Source organism: Zingiber officinale, chromosome 2B, assembly GCF_018446385.1.
Source record: "Zingiber officinale cultivar Zhangliang chromosome 2B, Zo_v1.1, whole genome shotgun sequence".
NCBI lineage: Eukaryota > Viridiplantae > Streptophyta > Magnoliopsida > Zingiberales > Zingiberaceae > Zingiber > Zingiber officinale.
Window position 1 is genome coordinate 61,780,947 of NC_055989.1, and position 20,825 is coordinate 61,801,771.

A 20,825-nucleotide genomic window follows, 5' to 3' on the forward strand; every position below is an offset into this window, starting at 1 on the left:
TGGATTGGGATTATTTATTACAGCGGACGGAAATAACGGTCATTTTTTTTTTCAAAATTTAAATCGAAGAAAAGCGGGAAACTTCAAAAGGTCGTTTGTTTACCGTTAGAATATACATAGCAGAACAAAAAAATAATGTCAACGTTTTGCTCTCCGATTGTAGCACACCTCAAAATTTATTGGGTAAACTAAAAAATAACCCTATTTGCAAAAAAAAAGATCAAAAAGAATTTCATCATATTTTTATATTAAAGATATACAGCCACTTATAAGCTACCAGGTCGTTTTAAAATAAATCATTCTATAAGCCTTAAAATAAATTATTTTTCTTGTAATTTAATTTAATCGAAAATATTATCCATAAAATATTTTCATATAAAAATTCTGTCAATTCCATTAATATTATTTATATGTAATTAAAAATATTTTTAAAAATTAAAATCATGTAAAATTATTTTTTATTTATTTATTTTTTAATTGACATTACATATTTAATTTTTTTTGTTGAACCGATTAATCTTAAGAGTAATCCACTCAATTATATAGAAATTTTCTATCGGTCATCCGGATAAATCGAAAAGTATTCATAAAGATTTATTTAATATTCTTAAATCCGCTTTTTATTATAAGAATTTTTTTTTAAAATTAATTTCATTGATTATTTCTAGAATGACCGTCGGTCCCACAAAAGTTTTCCATCGACCACAAGGATAAATCGGGAAACACATACTGTGGCCAGCTCAAAAATTCAGCATCCTTTGATTACGCCCCTTATTTGAAGAAAAATTAGACATCATGACCCCGACGGTAAAAAAAAAAAAAAATCTAACTATAACGAAGACTTTAATTTTAAATCTTTTCATTATCTTCCAGAACCTCGTTACCCAGGACCACCCTTAAAATTACGGTAGTAGTTGACTATTAAGTGACTGCTATATTGGTGTAGCAGTCATTTAATGACGATTTTAACCATATTAAATTGATTTAATTGAGTTTAAATAATTTTAATCAATTGATACTAGTTTATATATATATATATGCGGACAAAGCTGAGCGGACCGTTACGGATATGCCTTCCTGATCGATCATCAGACCGATCAGGGAACCTCCTGATCGGTCTGGTGACCAATCAGGGAACCGATCATTTTCTGATCGGTCACCAGATCGATCAGGAGGTTCCCTGATCGCTCCAGAGATCGATCAGGAGGTTTCCTGATCTGACTGGTGACCGATCAGGAAGACAAGTCCGTAACGGTTCGTACGATTTTATCCGCAGTATATCATTTCTATATATATATATATATATATAAAAAGTGGCCTCTACATAATTTGAATTGATTTATTCTTTCACGTTTCATAATTTCGTATTTACTAAAAAACAAGGGTGTTGGATGACGTTTTGATATTTGCTCAAATTTATTATTTTTATGAAATGCCTTAGAAAAATTAGAAATGGCTAAAGTTACAAGAGGATGAAGCGCGATATTGATGCACCCGTGAATTATGAAAGTGAAGGGTCCCCTGTATTTCAAAGGAATGTAATGATGGTATGCAAATAAATGGACCACAGTCGGTTCCTTTAGAGTACATTATACGGTTTACGAATTAGTGTAGTTTATTTACATGAATATTTACGTTAATAACTCTAAGGATACTAAGAGTGTAAGTTAAGAAAGCCTCGCTTGCCTTGACGAAGGCGTGTAGTAATATAATAGACCAGGAAGTCAATTCCCTTGACGAAGAACGGGACGAAGCCAAGAGGGCAGCCTTCGAGCGCATCATGGAGCTCAATGAGGACTTGGGATGTCGTGAGGAGTCCGTTCTTGACAAGGAGGCAGAGTTCTCGAATAGCCTGGTCGACGACGGGGGCGGCAGGGGAAGTGAGGTAGGTGGCGAGGGCGGAGTCGAGGCCAAGAGGAGAAGACGCGGAGCGATGCTTGAGAAAGACGGTGGTGTTCGGCGGCAACGACGCTGTTGAATGGACTATAACCGGAATCAAGAAAACCCCTAGAAATTTCTGGTAATCGCATTTCGGATTGTATTCCCATATTACTGATGTTTGTTAGTGAGTCGGTCATATAAAATTACTCGAAAATTATTCATTATCTGAACTAAATAAGATTATTATTGATAATCTTAATTGAATAATTAAGATTATCAATAATAACTTGGAACTAAGGGTGCGTTTGGTTCGGGGTTATTCTTGATAACCTTGGTTATCCATCCAAGGTTATCAACAAACACCTTGTTTGGTTTAGGTATTCGATGATTCCCGAGTAATGTTCCATGCCCGACACGTCAGCAAAAGGGTCATGCAGCCCGGAATCGAAAAACCTCAGAAAACTAAGGGTGCGTTTGGTTTGCACTATTTTCATTTTTATTTTCTGGAAAACGCACGTTTTCTAGAAAACGACTTTTTGTCATTCTCTGTTTTTCTAGAAAATGATAGCCAATATTTTAGAAAACGCGCGTGAAAAACACAAACCAAACACCGTTTTTCAGAAAACGCGCGTTTTCCAGAAAATGAAAATGAAAAACGCACGTACCAAACGCCCCCTAAGGTTTTTCTTAATTCCGGGGTTAACGATTTTTTTTTACCAAAAATACCCTCCGATAAGAAAAAACATGGGAAAAAAGAGAAAAAATGTAAAAAAAATATTAAAAAATAAAAAAATGTTTAAAAAATTTTAAAATTTTTAAAAATAAATAATTTAAAAAAATAAAATTTTTTAAAAATATATAAATTTTTTATTTTTAAATTTATAAAAATTTAAAAATTAAGAAATAAAATAAATAAATTAAAATTAAAATTTAAAAAATGTAAAAAAATATAAAAAATATAAAAACATTAAAAAATAAAAATAAAAAAACACATAAAAAGTAAAAAAAATATACAAGAAAAAGAAAAGTAAAAAAACATTAAAAAAATAAATAATAATAATAATAATAATAATAATAATAATAATAATAATATGTATAGTTGATTTTGTAACTGAGAGTAATACGATAAAATATTAAACTAAGGTATTCATTAAAATCTTCAAACAAATAAGTTTTTGTTGCATTACCTAGGTTGAACCAAATAACATTTGGTTATATTTTATTCTCCATAACCAAGGTTATACATGATAACTTAAACCAAACACACCCTGGGTGCGTTTGGTTCAAGTTATCATGTATAACCTTGGTTATGTGATTACCAGGTAATCACATAACCAAGGTTATGGGAGAATAAAACATAATCTTAACCTTGTTTGGTTCAACTAGGTAATTAATGGTATAATCTAACTTGATATTTACTATATTACCCCTGGTTTAATTATATAATTATTATTATTATTTTGTTTTGCCATTTGTATATGCATTTATTATCAATGTTATACATTTAGATCGATTAGATTTCGTTCAAAATCTTTTATTTTCTTAATATTAAGCATTTATATAAAATCTAAGATAATAAGGAAAAATATTAACTCTCACTATGATATTATATCACTCAAAATAAAATCCGAAAATATATTAAAAAAAATCAGGTATCGGCGGCCACCTGCGCCGCCGTTGTCGGCGGAGAAGGGGAGCATGTAGTGGAAAAGCGGCCAGATGTTGGCCTTGCAGAAGCCTTGGTAGAACCGGTTATGGAGATCCAGCGGCAGGAACGCAGGCACGCACTTGAACCGCTCAAGCAGCGTCTGCGCGGCGTCCTCCTGCTCGTGCGCCTCCACATCGACCCTCAGCGAGCCGACATAGAGCACCTCCATGTCCTCCGGCAGCCCGTCCTTGAGCTGGAGCAACAGCGAGTCATCATCCCACCCGAAGGACCACCCGCGTCCATCCGGCCGCCGCCGGGCGCGCACCGGCAACTGGTTCGCCACGATGATGATCCGCTCCTACGCGGGCGACGACTGCACGTCCGACGCCACGCTGCTGGCCCGCTCCTCCTCCTCCTGCAGGTCTGCCAGCGTCCCCGGAACCGTCATCACCTGCGGCATCCGTTGCGCAGCCCGCTCCCCGCCCATCCCCAACGCCGCGAAGTTCCCCGACGCCAGATCCAGAAGGTTCGCATACGATCTCGACATCATCTTTCCTAAAGAACAAAACACCCCAAATCAAAATCAACTCCGCACTCGCCCGATCGAATAAACAAGAATCCTTACCAGGAACCAATGCAAGGACAGAAACCAATCAGCTAAGCGTACAATCTGTCTAAGATATGAATCGGAGACGAAGAAGGAAAAGAAGATCAAGAAGGAAACGACGCTCCCGATCACAGCTGTGGCGGCGTCGAGACGAGCAAGGTTTTGTGATTTGAAGGGTAATTTTGGAAACAAATATTGATAACCCTGGAATCGTAGAAACCCTAAGATTTCCAAGGTTTTGTGATTCCTGGTTCTATTCTCTAATTGCTGATATAATGAGAATGTTGCATTACCAGAAATCACCAATTACTTAAACCAAACAAGATTATCGTTGATAACCAACTAGGGTGCGTTTGGTTCGGGGTTATTCTTGATAACCTTGGTTATCCATCCAAGGTTATCAACAAAAACCTTGTTTGGTTTAGGTATTCGATGATTCTTAAGTAATGTTTCATGCCCGACACGTCAGCAAAAGGGTCATGCAGCCCGGAATCGGAAAACCTCAGAAAACTAAGGTTTTTGTTGATTCCGGGGTTAACGAATTTTTTTTACCAAAAATACCCTCCGATAAGAAAAAATATGAAAAAAAGAGAAAAAATATTAAAAAATAAAAAAAATGTTTTAAAAAATTTAATTTTTTTTTTAAAAAAAATAAATAATAAAAATTTTAAAAATAAAAATTTTAAAAATGTTAAAAAAATTTAAAAAATTTAAAAAATTTATAAAAATTTTAAAAATAAAAAAAAATAAAAAAATTAAAATTTAAAAATGTAAAAAAATAAAAAAATATAAATATAAATAATATAAAAATATAAAAACATTAAAAAATAAAAAAACACATAAAAAAGTAAAAAAATATACAGGAAAAAGGAAAATAAAAAATATTAAAAAATAAATAATAATAATAATAATAAATAAATAATAATAATAATAATAATAATATTATGTATAGTTGGTTTTGTAACTGAGGGTAATACGGTAAAACATTAAACCAGGGTATTCATTAAAACCTTTAAACAAACAAGTTTTTATTGCATTACTTAAGTTGAACCAAACAACATTTGGTTATGTTTTATTCCCTATAACCTTGGTTATGTGATTACCTGGTAATCACATAACCAAGGTTATACATGATGACTTGAACCAAACGCACCCCTAAGGTTATCAGCGATAACCTCGAATGAAACACACCCTTATGGTCCATCTTTGAGTTAGCATTTACCTGATTGCCAACTTAAGCATGACCAAGTGACTCTCCTGGCCTCCAAGGAATGGCTTGCGCAATCTTTGGGATAACATGATTTCACATATTTCTCTCGATAAAGCCTGGACTTATTTTCTATTGATTGATCCACCACTACAAAACTGCATATAATTGCTTAACTAGAACAATACACAAATATTTAAGTCGGCTTAAAGCGCCATTTGATTGCTATTAATCTTCATATATATTGTTCAAACATAGTTTTATCTTCTTTTAATTGTTTTTCCTTTGATGTAATTATAATCATCTGGATTGAGCACATATAGGAACAATACCAATATGCAAAGTGAAAAATAAAATGCATCTAATTGCTTAATGAGAATAGTATACAAATACTTAAGTTGGTTAGGTAGCTTTGCTATTTTTTTTGGTCATCTGATGTGAATTTTGGGTTATTTTGAACTCTATAATAGTTCCTCTATATGTAGTTGTCCCCAGCCAGCCTGATTGGGTACATTTCTATTGTTCATTGTTTAATAGTTTGACCTGGTTTAGAATATCCTTATCTTCTTTGTTATGTATGGTTTTAGTAGTGGAATTGAATGTATCTAAATCCTAAAATCCCTTGTTTATAAGGCTAAACATTTTTTGCTAGGAAACCACTTTATCACTATTCGTTCAGGCATCATGTGTAGTTGATTAAAGTGGTTTAATTTATATTTTAATATATTTATCTATCCCATTCTAATTGAACCACCATCTAATTAGTTGGTCCACTGACCACTGGTCTGATTGTTGACCCATAACTTACTTATTTTATTCCTACTGTACCTTTCATGAACTCCAGAGTGGTCACTGATCATAAAATAGTTTGGAATTTATTTCTGTGGCTATGATCTTTTTATCATGAGTTGGTAATGTCTAAAGTCCTATTTCTGTCTCAAACACCTAGGTTTCCTTGAATCCATATTTTTGCTCTGTTTTCATCTGCAGACATAGTTTGTTGGGATTCATTCTCTCTGATAGAGATTTTGTGAACATGGATTTTGCCTTTAGAAAAAGCTTAAATAGTTCAACATCAAGGATTTATGAACCTAGTGAATCCTTTTTGTTCATGGTTAAGTTTTTATTTTATTCCAGGAAAGCTGGAAGCTGCTGAATTAGCTGGTGCAGCTCTATCAACCCTTGTTTTTACTCCCAAGGAAGTGAATTCCCAAGCAACAAATACAGCAAAGATATTAGCACTTCAATTTAGTCCTTATGCTTTTGTTCCACTCCTGTCAATTCCATTGGTGTGCTACGATTTGCACAAATACATGAAGATATATATTAGCACTATAGGATTTGCGGAAAGTACATGCTGCATATGAGAGAGCACTGGTGGAAATTGCTGAGTCTCTTCATGTATCAAGAAACATTTTCATTGCACTTCTTGCTCTTCAATGATGGACGCCTTTCATGCATAACTGGCTGGAAGCAATGGTTACTTTTGGTGGTGCTAAATCATCTTTTCTCCATTCTACAATAGTTCAAAATTTGCCAATGATATCTTGAAGGTTTGTCTAGTAAATGCTTTTGTTAAACTAGTGTTTATTTGTTTGTTTGTTTTATTGCAATATATGTATTTATATTCTTATTAAGACATTTTTATTTATTTATATATATCACCACTATTATTATTATTATTATTATTATTTTATTTTATTTTATTAGTCGGTGATTGATACAATTTCCTATACTAAGTTATACACTAAAATCTCCAAACAAATAAATTTTTATTATATTACCTAAGATTCAATCAAACAATATTAGGTAAAGTTTTATTTCCAATAACCGAGTTATGTGATTACCTGGTAATCACATAACTAAAGTTATGCATGATAATCTTGAACCAAACACACCTTACAAGTCATTGGGGAGTTTGGTCTTCCCCATACAAAGAACCACTATAATAGGACAAAATATCACCAATAATTTACCTATCTGTATCTATAATTGTCAAATACAATATGTTAATTTGCAATCTAAATGCTCATGGAGTCACACCGACTAGAATGACGATTATTCTATAGACTAATTCTAATAGAGATTTTTTAAAATAGACATCAGAAATCATCAAACAAAGAAAAATTCTTCTCTTGATTTAACTGAATAAAATAATTCAAATAAAAATAATACCTTAACATCAACTAAATAAATATTTAAATAGTCTCAAAACCCTAATAATATAAAAGGTGAAAATAATCTTAATAAAAATGAATAAATGATTACAATTATTGGGAGTCTAAAAGATTTTAAACAACTTTCTTGAGCATAAGATTCGATCGTTGGGAGTTACACCTTATAATAAATGTAAATTTTTGAATAAATTTTGATTTAATATAATATAAATCCTGTAATTTAATCTAAGTAAAAAATTATGACCTCTCTAACAATCCCCTTGCATCAAGAAGCTCCAACAGGTGTGCGATGTAATCATAAAGTACTTAGGAAATTAACCAAGAATACTAGAATTCAAATTTTAATATGGACAAATATTCTATTAGTTGACCTCTAGATGTGCATAACCTAAGGTTGATCATCTACCTCCAAGATTAGTTGGATGAAATTTGGACATGTATTATCAAAAATGGAAAAAAAAAAAACTCATGGAGCAAACGGAAAAGTGTAGCTCAATTTCATTAAGAAACCAAAGCTATTGTACAGACCTATCAATCACCCTAAAGAGAAGGAAACCTACATAACATAAATTAATACAATACAACAGTAAAACAGGAGAAAAATAAAAGAAAACCTTTTAAATGATACAAATGATTGTGTGAACAAGAGAACACCACAAAGACAAATGATTCTTCTCCCTCAGCAACTAAAACTTGTGCAGCATTTCTATCGATCGGCACATCGCCAACCTAACTAGTAGTCACTTGGCAAAGGTCCTCAAAACCCGCATGCCAAATCCATGCTTCATTTTCTCAATTCTGTGAGCAATATGAAGAATCAGATCCAGTTTAAAACTATCTAAATTCAGGAAGTTTATCACAGATTGGAAAGAAATGTAGCTATGAAGCAGAATTGATGGCATGATTTGAAGATTAAGCAACAAAACTAAACCACAGTCTTGAGCCTTAGATTTTACATATTAAGAAGAAATTTGTTAGCCTACTTATAACAAATTGTATTCGAAGTTTTCAAACTATAACACAGTAGATATTTCTAAATGAATATAACATGAGGTAGCACTTTGGCACCAATAGTTTTTGACTTTAGCTATGAGTGGAACATCTTTGGCATCTGAAAAGTGTATACAGGAAGTGATATCAATGGCAACTAGAGTAACATGTCCAAAATGAATCTCAAGGAAAAATGATATAGAAGACGCCATGACTGGAACATTCTCAGTCCATCACTATCTTATGTCATTCACATGCCATTAAAGTCCTTATTTGAGCCCGGTACGTACAATTACTTAGCTATGGCGGATCATTTTTGGCATCTGAAAAGGAGTGATTTTGTCTAAAGGAAAAAAGCAAGCAAAGGATATAGGATGTTACGTTGGTGCAAGCTTGCCGATGCTATCTAACTCTTCACTAGAGGATTCATCCCAAACTCTCCCAGAAATGTCGAGCATATAAGAACCAGTAGCAGTTGAAAACCCCCTACCAGCAAGCAAATCCAGATCTTTTTGACAGAGCTCGCGTCCGTTAACAAGGATGCCAGTGTTTCCACCTGCACAAGTCTTGGCCATTGGGTAATTGAACTCCTCAATGAATGGCTGCAAAAGAGATTACACAGTCAATCATATTGTCTTATAGATTTCGTACAATTTCATGCATGATTGTTGTTCCTCACAGGAATAATGCCTTGGCATGGATGCCCCATCACCCCCCAAAATCCAGCGCGGTAGTCATACCTGAAGAAAGGAGAAATTCAGGATGAGAAATTAGTATAGGATTGTACAGAGCGATGCATGCTTGGATGCTAATAGCTGTTGGAATGCTCTCCAAACTATGAGTGGAACGCGTAGTGAAAAAATAAGCTGGTTATGCAAACGAATCATACGGCATAAGATGAGTTTTACCAGTAATCACCAGGATATATTGTGCCAGCTTGTTTTTCAGCCTTCTTAACTAACCGGTCAGGAATCGGGTAACCGTTGACTGTAACCTTAGATCTGTCACGTGTCATTGATTTATGGAACCGAAAGCTCTTCTTGATGCTGCCAAGAAATGAATCTCCAGCCTTAACTGTTCTTGGCTGAATATTATGTTTGATTATCAAGGCTGTATCATCTCGAGAAGAAGTTACATCTGGAAATTCATTCACTAATACATCCATTTTGGTTGCCATAGAAACATCTTTGAGTGAGTTCTGTCTGAAGTTACCGCTTAAGATTGTATTCTTTTCTTGTTCAGAGCGTTTACTGCAATTTCCACTTCCCCATCCATCAATTGTTTGATCAGCATGAATTGGAAGGCTCGGTGTGCGTGAAATAATCTGAGGTCCAAAGGGAATATCTGCATAGTTAGGCACCCCTTTCTCTGAGATTACATTATCTGAGCTGTTGGCATGCTCTAACATAGCAGAAGTTGAAGAGATCCCTTTCATATCATCAAACTCATCTATGTTCTTCAACCCATGTGCCCTTTCGATCATCTCATGATCACTGCTTGTAACAACACATGGTAAAACTAACCTTTCATCTGTATGTTGGTCAGAATTGCATGGGTTATAGCCAGCAAAGCCATTGTCCTTCGGTGAAACAGGCGATACTAGTGCCAAAGCAGATGCGACAAGTTTACTTCCATCACAGTAAACGGAAATGAGTTTGAAGCAAGCACCACATCTCAGTTTATTTGTTTTCTTGTTCAGTGCCAAAGATTTGCCAGGTAGTTCCAGAAGTTCAAAGCAATAATTACATATCACGAAAGGGGCACCACCAGTAAAGGAATGACACAGACGTCCAGAATTCTTGCTGATTGTGGCCTTGCGATGTACCCGTGGCTCGTGTGGATTAGAAGGAATACTTCTCGATCTTGAATTACAACTTCTCGACCCCAAGATCAAGGGAGCAGCAATATGAGGTAATTCACAATTATCTGTAAAATACGAGACCTGATGACCCAATGTTGTTGAATGGCCTCTTGCAACTCCTGAGAAGTGTCTGCCATTGCAATGAAGGCATAAACAGGCCGCTTGATGGTAATGTACATTTTGATTATAGAAGTTGGCACGATGATGATCCAATTGCCCATTAGAATTGTTGACTGGCCTCAATGGGTACTCCACAGCTAGGTGAAATGGAGCTTTTCTATGGACCAATGGATCCCCGTACCCAGACATGCTGCTCTGAGAAGGCGCATTAGCTAAAGAAACCAGTCTGCTCGCATTGCGCTCCAATTCTCTTGGAGTCCGACCAGAAGGACTTCGGTTTAATGAAAATGAACCATTAGGAAATCTATTGGCACGGGCATGATGAGTGTAGGAACTGCAGGAAGTTGTCGATCTATCAACCATGATGCTCATTTTTTGCTTGTCTGTGACTTCGCATGTTCTTTGCAACTGATCTCTTAATTCATCAAGCATTCTCAACATCTCGGCTTGGTCTGGTTCAAGGTTTTTTTTCTTGTCAAAATCACCATTAGCAAACCTACCTCTTGCATTTTGATAGTAGTTAGATGGACCTTCATCAGAATAACTATCAAGTTGAACACCTTTTCTGAAAGCTTTCGGATTCCAAACATTCTTGGCATTTTGGACTAATGCTTGCTGAGCATATAAAGATTTATCAACCAATTGCTCAGTTTCCTCTCCCTCATGTAAAATTGTCTCGACTACTGCTTTCCCATTGTTGCTTATACTATCAACTGATAACATTGGCTGATACAGGCCATTACTACCATACTGTTCTCTTTCGTTCTTCTCGATGAGATCATCTACTCCTGAACAGTTCTCTTTCCTCGTAGTAGTAGAAGCAGCAGCAGTAGTAGTAGTAGAAAGGGCAATTTCCTCATGTCTCCCAAGCCCATCTGTATTGCCACCAAGATCAAGCCCCAAGCTTGCATCTAAAACCATAGGTTTGCTCTCTGAAGTTCTCTCAGAGAGCTCGAGATATTCGACCTTAGGTCCATCAGGTTTATCGGATGAAGGTTCTAACTTGGGGGGTGGTCCTTTTGCTGTATCAATGGTAAAGATAAACAAAATACAACACTGTTTAAATCACTATGTTTATAACAGAAAATTCACAATATATTTTTTCAACAAAAACAATCATTGAATTTTGTTGAGGTCAACAAAACCATATTGCAAGAGGACACTTCACATTTTTCGATCAAAACTGCAGAAATTACGCGACATCTTAAGAAACAAGACATGGAGAAGTCGGAGAATCACCTTGAAGAGTAGCGCCACAACCACCGCAGCGATAGAGCGAGATATCGGCGAGCTCCGGAAGAAGCTTCTGGCAATTAGGGCATCGCACCACTCGAACCTTAGACTCTCCTCCTCCTCCGTCCATCTGTCACCGCGATAACAAACCGTATCGCTCTTCCATAACCCTCAAAGCACTCAAACCCTCCAGATTAACGCCAAGCACCGACCTTTTGCCCCACCTCCTACAAATCCCCACCAAAATTCCAGCTTTCCATTCTCGTATCACCAAAAAAGTGCTCTCTTTTACATCACGCGCGGACGCGATTGAGCACCGAAATAAGAGGGCGATGGGATTTCCCAGCGGGACCGCGCCCGTCACGTCAAGCGCAGAAGGAGAGCAAAACCCGGCCCTTTCTCGGCAATCGCGAAAGGCGATTCCTCTTCTGCTCGGTCTCCACTTTACTTCCGCCGAGACCGCCCTTTCTTCGCCATGAGAGGCGGCAGGCGGAGAGAGAAACAGGCGTGGATTCGAAAGGAAATGGAGGGAGAAGACGAAAGGCGGGGTTTTGGAGGACGGCGTTGGCGTAATGATGTGGGCGACGACGCTCCTTTGGCCTTTTCTAATTTTTATTTTTCTTTTTCGTTTTTTAGACAAAACTTTGTATTTAGTTTTTGCTCCACTAATTTTAGTAATTTCCTTCAACACAACAAAAGGCAGACTTAGTGTGGTCCTAAATATTTGAGGGAAAATTTCACATTAATCCTTTTACTTAAAATTTTCACTGTTCAGGTTATTTAATTGAATAAAATTAACTATATAAGGGTGTGTTTGATACGCGCATTTTTCATTTTCTGAAAAACACGTATTTTCTGAAAAATAGTATTTGGTTTATGTTTTTCGTATCTATTTTATAAAAAAATAGATAGTATTTTCTAGAAAAACAGATAATGATAAAAAATTATTTTCTAAAAAACGTACGTTTTCAGAAAATAAAAATGAAAAATGTGCATACCAAACATACCCTAAGTATTGTGATTTGGCTAACCCTAGATGTAGAGTCTAGTTAGAGGATCGAGCTATATAGTTTAGTCGATTCTAAGGGTTTAGACGAGGTGATAGACGTTTTCTAAACATGAATTTAATAAAATAGAAAATAGGAAAGATTTATGGTCAAAATTACAACACAAATATAAAAGAAACAAAATAGACAATGAAATTGAACATAGTGGATTTGGCATTCCCTTTGCGTCTCCACATGATCCTGAAAAGATTTGATATGGAGATCCAAAATTACTCAATCTTACAGGACGATGTCCTATTTATAACAATCAACTCAATTCTATTATCAATTCACTGTTAATAGATTATATATATATATATCCAATAATATAAACTTATAATTATGATTAATTAACTCACTGTTACAAAATAATATGTCAGTCCACTAAATAGTGAGGTGTTACACCTTTGGATCAAAATATTTGATTAGTCTAGGAATTGAGATTTATATGGGGTATAATTTGATGTGTAGACAGGTGCATCTTCTTTTAAGACTTTAACAAAATATTTATGATCATAAAGTCTTCAGATTCTACAGAGAAATGGTGTTTTTTTCTAAAGTTCTAGCCACATTTTCTTTTCTCATCCCACAAATTCTCCACCTATCACATTCTTGACCCAAAATAAAAATAATAATAATAATATAAAAGAAAAACTTACATCATACGTTAGTTGATTGAGAATCATGACTTAAAATCAACTTTAGCTTTTCTCCATAGGATTCTCCATCAACTCTGTCTTTCTACTCTACTCCTGCATCATTCAAGAAATTCCACAAAATAAAAAATAAAAAATAAAAAATAAAAAATAAAAAATAAAAAAGGTTTCATCGTTCTTTCTTGATGAGATTGGGCACTCACAAAGAATGAATTTAATAACCCACATTAAAATAAAAATAATAGAAATAAAAAAAGATAAAATTATATCATTCATTTTGAATGGTGGAATCTGCTACTCCTAATAATATTGCATCTTCAGTACCCGCAAATCGCAATCCAAAACCATTAACCCGTTAAGATTTGAGAGCTTAAAGACTATCTAAATAGCATAGATAATGAAAAAGAGAGGCCTACACAAATTTTAAATTCATCTCATTTTCTATATTTTTTTAGCACTACTTAGACATTCGAGGGGTCTCACCAAGTACCTCCCTACGAATCCTCCGACACATGTTATTCTCACATAGTCAATTATGTCACTAGAAGAAAGTATGATCAACTACCTCAAATATGATGTGACATATTTTTACTGCATCCATCCATCTAGATCAAGACTTAATATTTACCTTTTAACACTTATCCCACTTCTTTTATTTGGACTCAGATTGAACAGAAGGTGTCGAAGCTGATGTTGCTCATGGATCAACAGAAAATATGCTTTGCTAATCTTTACCATCAATCACCACAAATAAACTGCCATTTAGAAATGGAATTAGAGACGAAATTATATTTCTGTCTCTAGTTAGAGACAGGATTATAATTTTCGTCTCTATTTTGATTGTTTGTAATAAAAAAAGTTTAATAAGTAAACGTTAGCGACGGATAATAAATATTATGTCTTTAAATAGAGACGAACATTTTAATTTTGTCTCTAACTAGAGACGGAATATTTTTTCCGTCTCTAATCAGACAGATCTAACCTTAAATCATGATATTAGCGACGGAAATAATAGTTCCGTCTTTAATTAGCAACGAAAATAATTAGTTCCGTCGCTAATTAGCAACGAACTATTATTTCCGTCGCCAATATCGTAATTTAGGGCATATCGTGTGTGCACCTCCGTCTGCCTCTCCACCGTGCGTGTCTAGTGGAACCTTCCGGTGATTGTCCCCTCTGGCGACCGTCTCTTCTAGTGACCTTCTCATCTCCGACGCGTGTCTCCTTCGGCGTCGTCTCCTCCTATCGGTATGATTTCTCTTTCCCTCTCTTCCGTTTTACCAATTAACGGGCGACGATCTTGGTCAGATGGGACCTCATGGCGATGGCTTACTTGGCTCTGAGCTCTCAACAATGACCACTACTGCCCCCAGCTCACGGCGGCGACCTCCGCTGGCCACAACCTCAACTGGCCCGAGCTTGGCCTGCCCCAATGTTGTGGCAGGGAGCTTGGCTAGCCCTGAGCTCGTGCAAGCGAGTCTGGCTGGCCTTGAGATCATGGTAGCGGGCTTGGGCTAACTCAGGGCTGACTACAGCTCATGCTGCCACTAGATTAGCCGACCCTCTTGGCCACCCTTGAGCTCCCGGCCAGGAATTTGTCACTTCTAGGTTGTAGAATTATATATATTTTGGTTTCTTTTAATCTAGTTTAGCAAGTTATAGAATTTAAACCTAGTATCATTGCTTTGAAAGGACAACTTCTTAATTATATACCTATTTTTTTTTATCCATGATATGGTTTGTGAATACATTGAATCATGCATGTGTGTAGTACCTCTATTGTATTAATTGCACACTTACGATGTAATCAATTTTATGACGGTTAGGATACAATATACATTGTGGCAAAAAAAAGTGAATATGCTTGCCCCCAGCGCCCCCGCCAACCCGTCCCAAGACCAACACGGAGGAGGTAAATCACGGCTGGCTACTAACCTTTGGAATAATGACTAGCACATAAGGGAGGTATTTACCTCGGCTTTGCCGAGATTCGAACCCGAGGCCACATTGTGGCAGCACCTCATGCGCTAGACAAAGATTGGATGTACAATAGATTAGAAAATAGATTTATCTGAGATGAATATTTTATTGGAGTTGAGAGTTTGTGAACTTTGCAAAGACTCATCCAGAATATATGGATGGTGCCACGTTACGTTGTCTGTGTAATCATTCCAAATGTAGAAATAAAACTTTCTGTGATGAGGATATTGTGAAAGTACATCTTTGTAAAAAAAGATTTGTTCCAAATTACTACAATTGGTACTGTCATAGAGAGCCTTATTTATCTCACTGTATTGGAACTTCGGTTGCTTCTTTATCTAACACAACTCCTTTAGGAGAATCATCATCTAATGAAAATGCAATGCAATCAATGATTTATGACGCTATGAATGCTGTTGATTATTCAAATATAGATGAAATACCCCAACACTTGAAGTTCAACAAATGTATGACATGTTAAAGGCTAGTGAAAGAGAAGTATGAGAAGGGATTCTGTCTAATCATTTCCAATTATCAGCTACTGTAAGGTTATTGAACATCAAGACAGAGCATCATTTTTTAGAAAGATGTTACGATGACATATGCCAATTGATGTCTAAGTTACTTCTTGCTGATAACATAATGCCTGATAGCTTCTACAATACAAAAAAATTGGTGAGGGGGTTTAAGTTTGCCTGTAGAGAAAATTGATTGTTGCATTAATAACTACATGATATTTTGAAAAAAAAGACAATGAACTGATTAATGTACCTTATGAGGAGATAGATGGTGGAAAAATGTCCAGCAGTGAGGAGTTTATTATACTAACAGAGTCTAGTGAGAAGGACCTATAAAATGTTAATGTTACTAATTAAAATTCTTACATCTCACTAGTTATACTCTATTATTCATTAATGTTAAGCTAAATTTCTATTTTAGATCTAAATATTCTTGCTTATATCACTAGTCTTACTCTATTAGTCATTATGTTTTTATGATTAAAACTAGTGAGCAATCGTATGTGTTATAATGTAATTGTGTAGATATAGACATGTCTAACGCTGGTGGTTAGATTGTTTTGCGAATTATCAGGGGTTGGTAAGTATTGGTGTTATTAGTATTATTCACTACATCTATTTGTATTAAATATTTCTAATATTTTTATTTGTTAAATGCAATTTTACCCTAGATGGTCATAGAGTAGCTGCCTATATCACATCAAAATTTAAAGAGATATTTAGCCCTGTTGGTACTACATGGAAGCGGGTAGACCCGGAAATGAAACAATTTTATTACGATAAGTTTTTGGTAAGTAATTTTAATTGTCATGATTTTTTTAATATTTTTTATAATAATTCATGAACAAATTATTGCAAAAAAGATATACATGGAGACAGGGTACGAGGCGAAATTTTATGCCACATGGAATGCAGCTTGTGCCAAATTCTACAAAGACATGCTATACAAAGCAAGACAAAAAGGAATAAAACCATCGTATGTACTCGAGGACATTTGGGATGCATGGCGAGCCATTTGGACTACAGATAGATGGCAGGGAAATGCAATGACAACTTGAGCCAATAGAAAGAGTGAGCTGGCTGGCCCTAGTACCGAAGTGACAAAGCATACCGTTGGATCTCGATCGATCGTTGAGCATTCCTTAGACTTGGTGAGTTTACAATTTAAAAAATTCTATAAGAATTTTGCACTTGGATTATAAATGGATTATAATATTTGGAAATATGTACATTCTTTAATATTCAGGAACAAGAGCTACATCGACCTCCTATTTGTTGAGAGATATTTATCAAGATACACAAGTCAAAAAATAGAAACTTTATAAATCGTCGATCATCGGAATTAGATGTAAGAATATACACTTTAATTATTAACAATGATGACTTATAATTTTAATAAATATCTAATAAAAATATATTTTTTTAATGTAAATAGGAACAAATTGCTGCTAGGGTTGCACAGACATCTCAACCTAGTTTAGAGGGAGGTGAGGAGAAAACTTTATCCACTGCCCAGATAAATGAAATTTATTATGATGTGGTCAGTGGAAGGAAAAAGACCTCCACCCTCTACGGTCTTAGGCCCTAGGCAAGAGTCGTATATGATTAGGAGATAACTCCTAGGGTCAGGGGGTCGTCCCAACACATCATCTAGAGCATTCGGATTATTTGCTAGAGTAGATGCCTTAGAGTAAGAAAATACAAATTTGAAGACATGACTCTCGAGTTTGGAGAGAGAATTTCAAGTGAAGCGGCAAGCCTGATTGGATCTTGCACAAATTGGGCAAGATATGCAGACCTTCTTGGATCAGATGAGTACAACGCCGCATCGTTTTGTCTCTCAGGAGATTCGGGGACCCTAATAACCTCCCTGATCAGTAGATTGCCATAGGTGTCTTTGTTGGGACTTTCGGGCCGCAAAAACCGCTTTTTACATTGCGAAAACCCCGAAGTTCCATGCCACCGGATCCGTGCGACGATTAAAATTTTCGTGTACATGTTGTCTAATCCTAGATCTACACTAGATCTACATGGTAGAGAAGTTATACCTTTGATGTGAAGCCCTTCGCTTATCCCGCTCATTCAAAATTTGCCGGATCTCAAGGGTGTCAAGTGAACGCCCCACTATGTGTATCCACACGAGCAAAAATGGAGAAGAAACCTTAGAGTGTGTAACACTCTTGAAGGTTTCGACCAAGGTGGAGGAGAGGGAGAGAAGAAGATGAGAGGTGGAAGAAGAAGGAGTTACAAAACAAAATGAAACTCTCACTCAATAAGTTAAGTGGCCGGCCACTTCAAGAAGAGGTTTTAAACCTCCATGGGATATCAAGAGTCACAACTCTTGATCTCCCTCATGATGTGACACACACATAAGCCAACCTTGATGACGTGGAACATCATCATTAGCCCACTTAATGTCAACTCACAAATGAGGTGGCAATGGTCAAGTCAAACTTGACCTTTCATCTTCCCTCTCAAGTCAAGTCAAAGTTGACCACTTCTCTCCCATGGTTGATCAAATCTAACCATTTGATTCAAATCAATTAATATAATAAATCTCTATTCATTGATTAAATTGATTCAATGAAACATAATCTAAATTAGATCCATTGAACACATGAATCAAATCGAGTCCAACTCAATTAGTTTAATTTAGATTACTCTTAATCCAACTTGGTTCATCACATGAACCTAATCCTCTTGGTTCATCAAATGAACCTAATCTCCATCTAATTGCCCTTTGTGTGTGACCCTATAGGTTATTGTAACGTTAGCAATGCTCCTAAACTCATTTAGAAGTATAAGTAATGAGCGGTATCTAGCAACACATCATTACTACCCAAGTTACAAGAATGCTGAGATTCAACATCACCATGTGACTACTAATTGTGACTCTTCACAATATATGACAAGTGTCATTCTATCCTTGACACCTAAATTGATCAATGTGAGGCATAGACCGTGCCATCCTCTAATCAATCTAAATCTTGAACTCCAAGTAAACTCACTATAATCAAATGAGCTCAATATCTCATATTGACTCATTTGGGCATGACCATGCACTTAGTGGTCTCACTCTATCAAGAATAACGATGTCACTCCCGTTATATAGGAGGGATAGATCCCATCTACATCACTCACATCCCTCCACATAATTTGTTACATGCCCAGTAATCGCCTTTATAGTCCACCCAGTTACGGGTGATGTTTAACGAAGCCAAAGTATGCAACTCCTTATGTAGGGAACCATGGCGACTTCAGGTCTAAGGACTAATAGTCATACTAATAGCCACATGAGAAAGTATATGACACTCATATAACGATATATGATACTTTCTCATGGTGGGTCATTCAGTGTACATTCTCCAATACATACCCATGTGTCAACTTGATATCTCTATATCCATGACTTATGAGATCAAGTCATCGAGTTGACCTACATGTTAGTCTCGTCGCATTAACATTGTCCCTGAATGTTAATACTTGACTAGGAATGATTAAGAGTAGTGTTCTCTATATCATCTCATTATCGATTCAACTAATCGATTGATATAGATAATAACCTTCTACTCAAGGACGCTACTATACTTAGTTATTTGAGACCAATACAAGTAAGTATAATAACCAAACAAATGACTTTATATACATAGGAACATGATACAATGAGTCCATACAACAATCATCATATGATTGGCTCTAGGGCTCTAACTAACAATCTCCCACTAGCACTAGTGCCAATCAGTGTAGGCTCTAAGGCCCAATGACCTAGTGTGACCATCATGCTTTCTCTGTGCCAAAGCCTTGGTCAAGGGTGTTGGTGCAACATCCCTCAGGTCAGGGTTGACCTGGTTAACCAAGCTGAGTCTTGGTTTGGGTTTAGATGTTTGACAATAAGATATTGATCGAAGAAGAGTCAAGTAGGTCAAGGTTGACCGGATACTTGACTGGGAAGTCCTAGTGAGTGAAGCTAGGCAGATAGAAAGTCCTAGTGAGTGAAGCTAGGCAGATGGAAAGTCCTAGTGAGTGAAGCTAGGCAGATGGAAGTCCTAGTGAGTGAAGCTAGGCAGATGGAAAGTCCTAGTGAGTGAAGCTAGGCAGATGGAAAGTCCTAGTGAGTGAAGCTAGGCAGATGGAAAGTCCTAGTGAGTGAAGCTAGGCAGATGGAAAGTCCTAGTGAGTGAAGCTAGGCAGATGGAAAACCCTAGTGAGTGAAGCTAGGTGAAAGTCCTGGTGAGTGAAGCCAGGCAAGGAAGGAAATCCAGATGGATCAAGGATGATCGGACATCTGGTGTTGGGAAGTCCAAGTAGGTCAAAGGATTGACTGGATACTTGGCAAGGAAGGAAGTCCAGATGGGTCAAGGTTGACCAGACATCTGGTGGAAGTCCAAGCAGGTCAAGGAAGTGACCAGATGCGAGGCATGATGTACCAACAGGTCAAGGTTGACCGGATGTTGGTTAGGGAGGTTTGGGACTTGGTTTTGGGCAAAAACCAAGTTCTGGATCGATCCGTGGATCGATCCAGGCTGTGGATCGATCAGTGGATCGATCCAGATTCTTCCCAGCGAACAGAAAGCTTCTGGATCGATCCGTGGATCGATCCAGAGGTCCCGATCGATCAGCCGATCGATCGGAACGATGCTGCTTCGCGCGATAAGCGCTGGATCGATCCGTGGATCGATCCAGGCACGTTTCCTGAGCACAGAGGCGCTCTGGATCGATCCGTGGATCGATCCAAAGCCTCCCCGATCGATTCGGAACATTCGAATCGATCGGGATCCGACCGTTGCGTCGGGTTTAAAGCCGCAGGCGAGCGTGGTCTTCGGCATCTCTTCACGAGCTCTTCTCAGACTCATTCCAGCTCCTCCACAGCTCTCTACAAGCACGTGATCGCCAGTTCTTGA

At 36.6% G+C, this 20,825-nt stretch overlaps 1 protein-coding gene across 1 annotated transcript; it reads right to left on the reverse strand.

Annotated features, from left to right (window-relative positions):
• Positions 1-7,995: 7,995 nt before the first annotated feature.
• Positions 7,996-11,872, reverse strand: LOC122045691 (protein ENHANCED DISEASE RESISTANCE 4-like). Its single transcript, XM_042606023.1, has 5 exons — positions 11,731-11,872; positions 9,419-11,513; positions 9,190-9,250; positions 8,892-9,112; positions 7,996-8,318 (listed from the first exon to the last, which is right to left on the reverse strand). The coding sequence occupies exons 1-5, from the start codon at positions 11,852-11,854 to the stop codon at positions 8,261-8,263; spliced, it is 2,559 nt and encodes an 852-aa protein (XP_042461957.1). The 5' UTR covers positions 11,855-11,872; the 3' UTR covers positions 7,996-8,260.
• Positions 11,873-20,825: the final 8,953 nt, after the last annotated feature.

What these genes read in the sequence shown, in the direction of transcription:
- LOC122045691 (XM_042606023.1), bottom strand. Translation starts at nt 11,854, where the DNA reads ATGGACGGAGGAGGAGGAGAGTCTAAGGTTCGAGTGGTGCGATGCCCT. An exon ending in ATATATCCTGGTGATTACTG is followed by an intron (nt 9,251 to 9,418) that starts GTAAAACTCATC and finishes TCCTTTCTTCAG; the next exon opens with GTATGACTACCGCGCTGGAT. An exon ending in CATGCCAAGGCATTATTCCT is followed by an intron (nt 9,113 to 9,189) that starts GTGAGGAACAAC and finishes TCTCTTTTGCAG; the next exon opens with CCATTCATTGAGGAGTTCAA.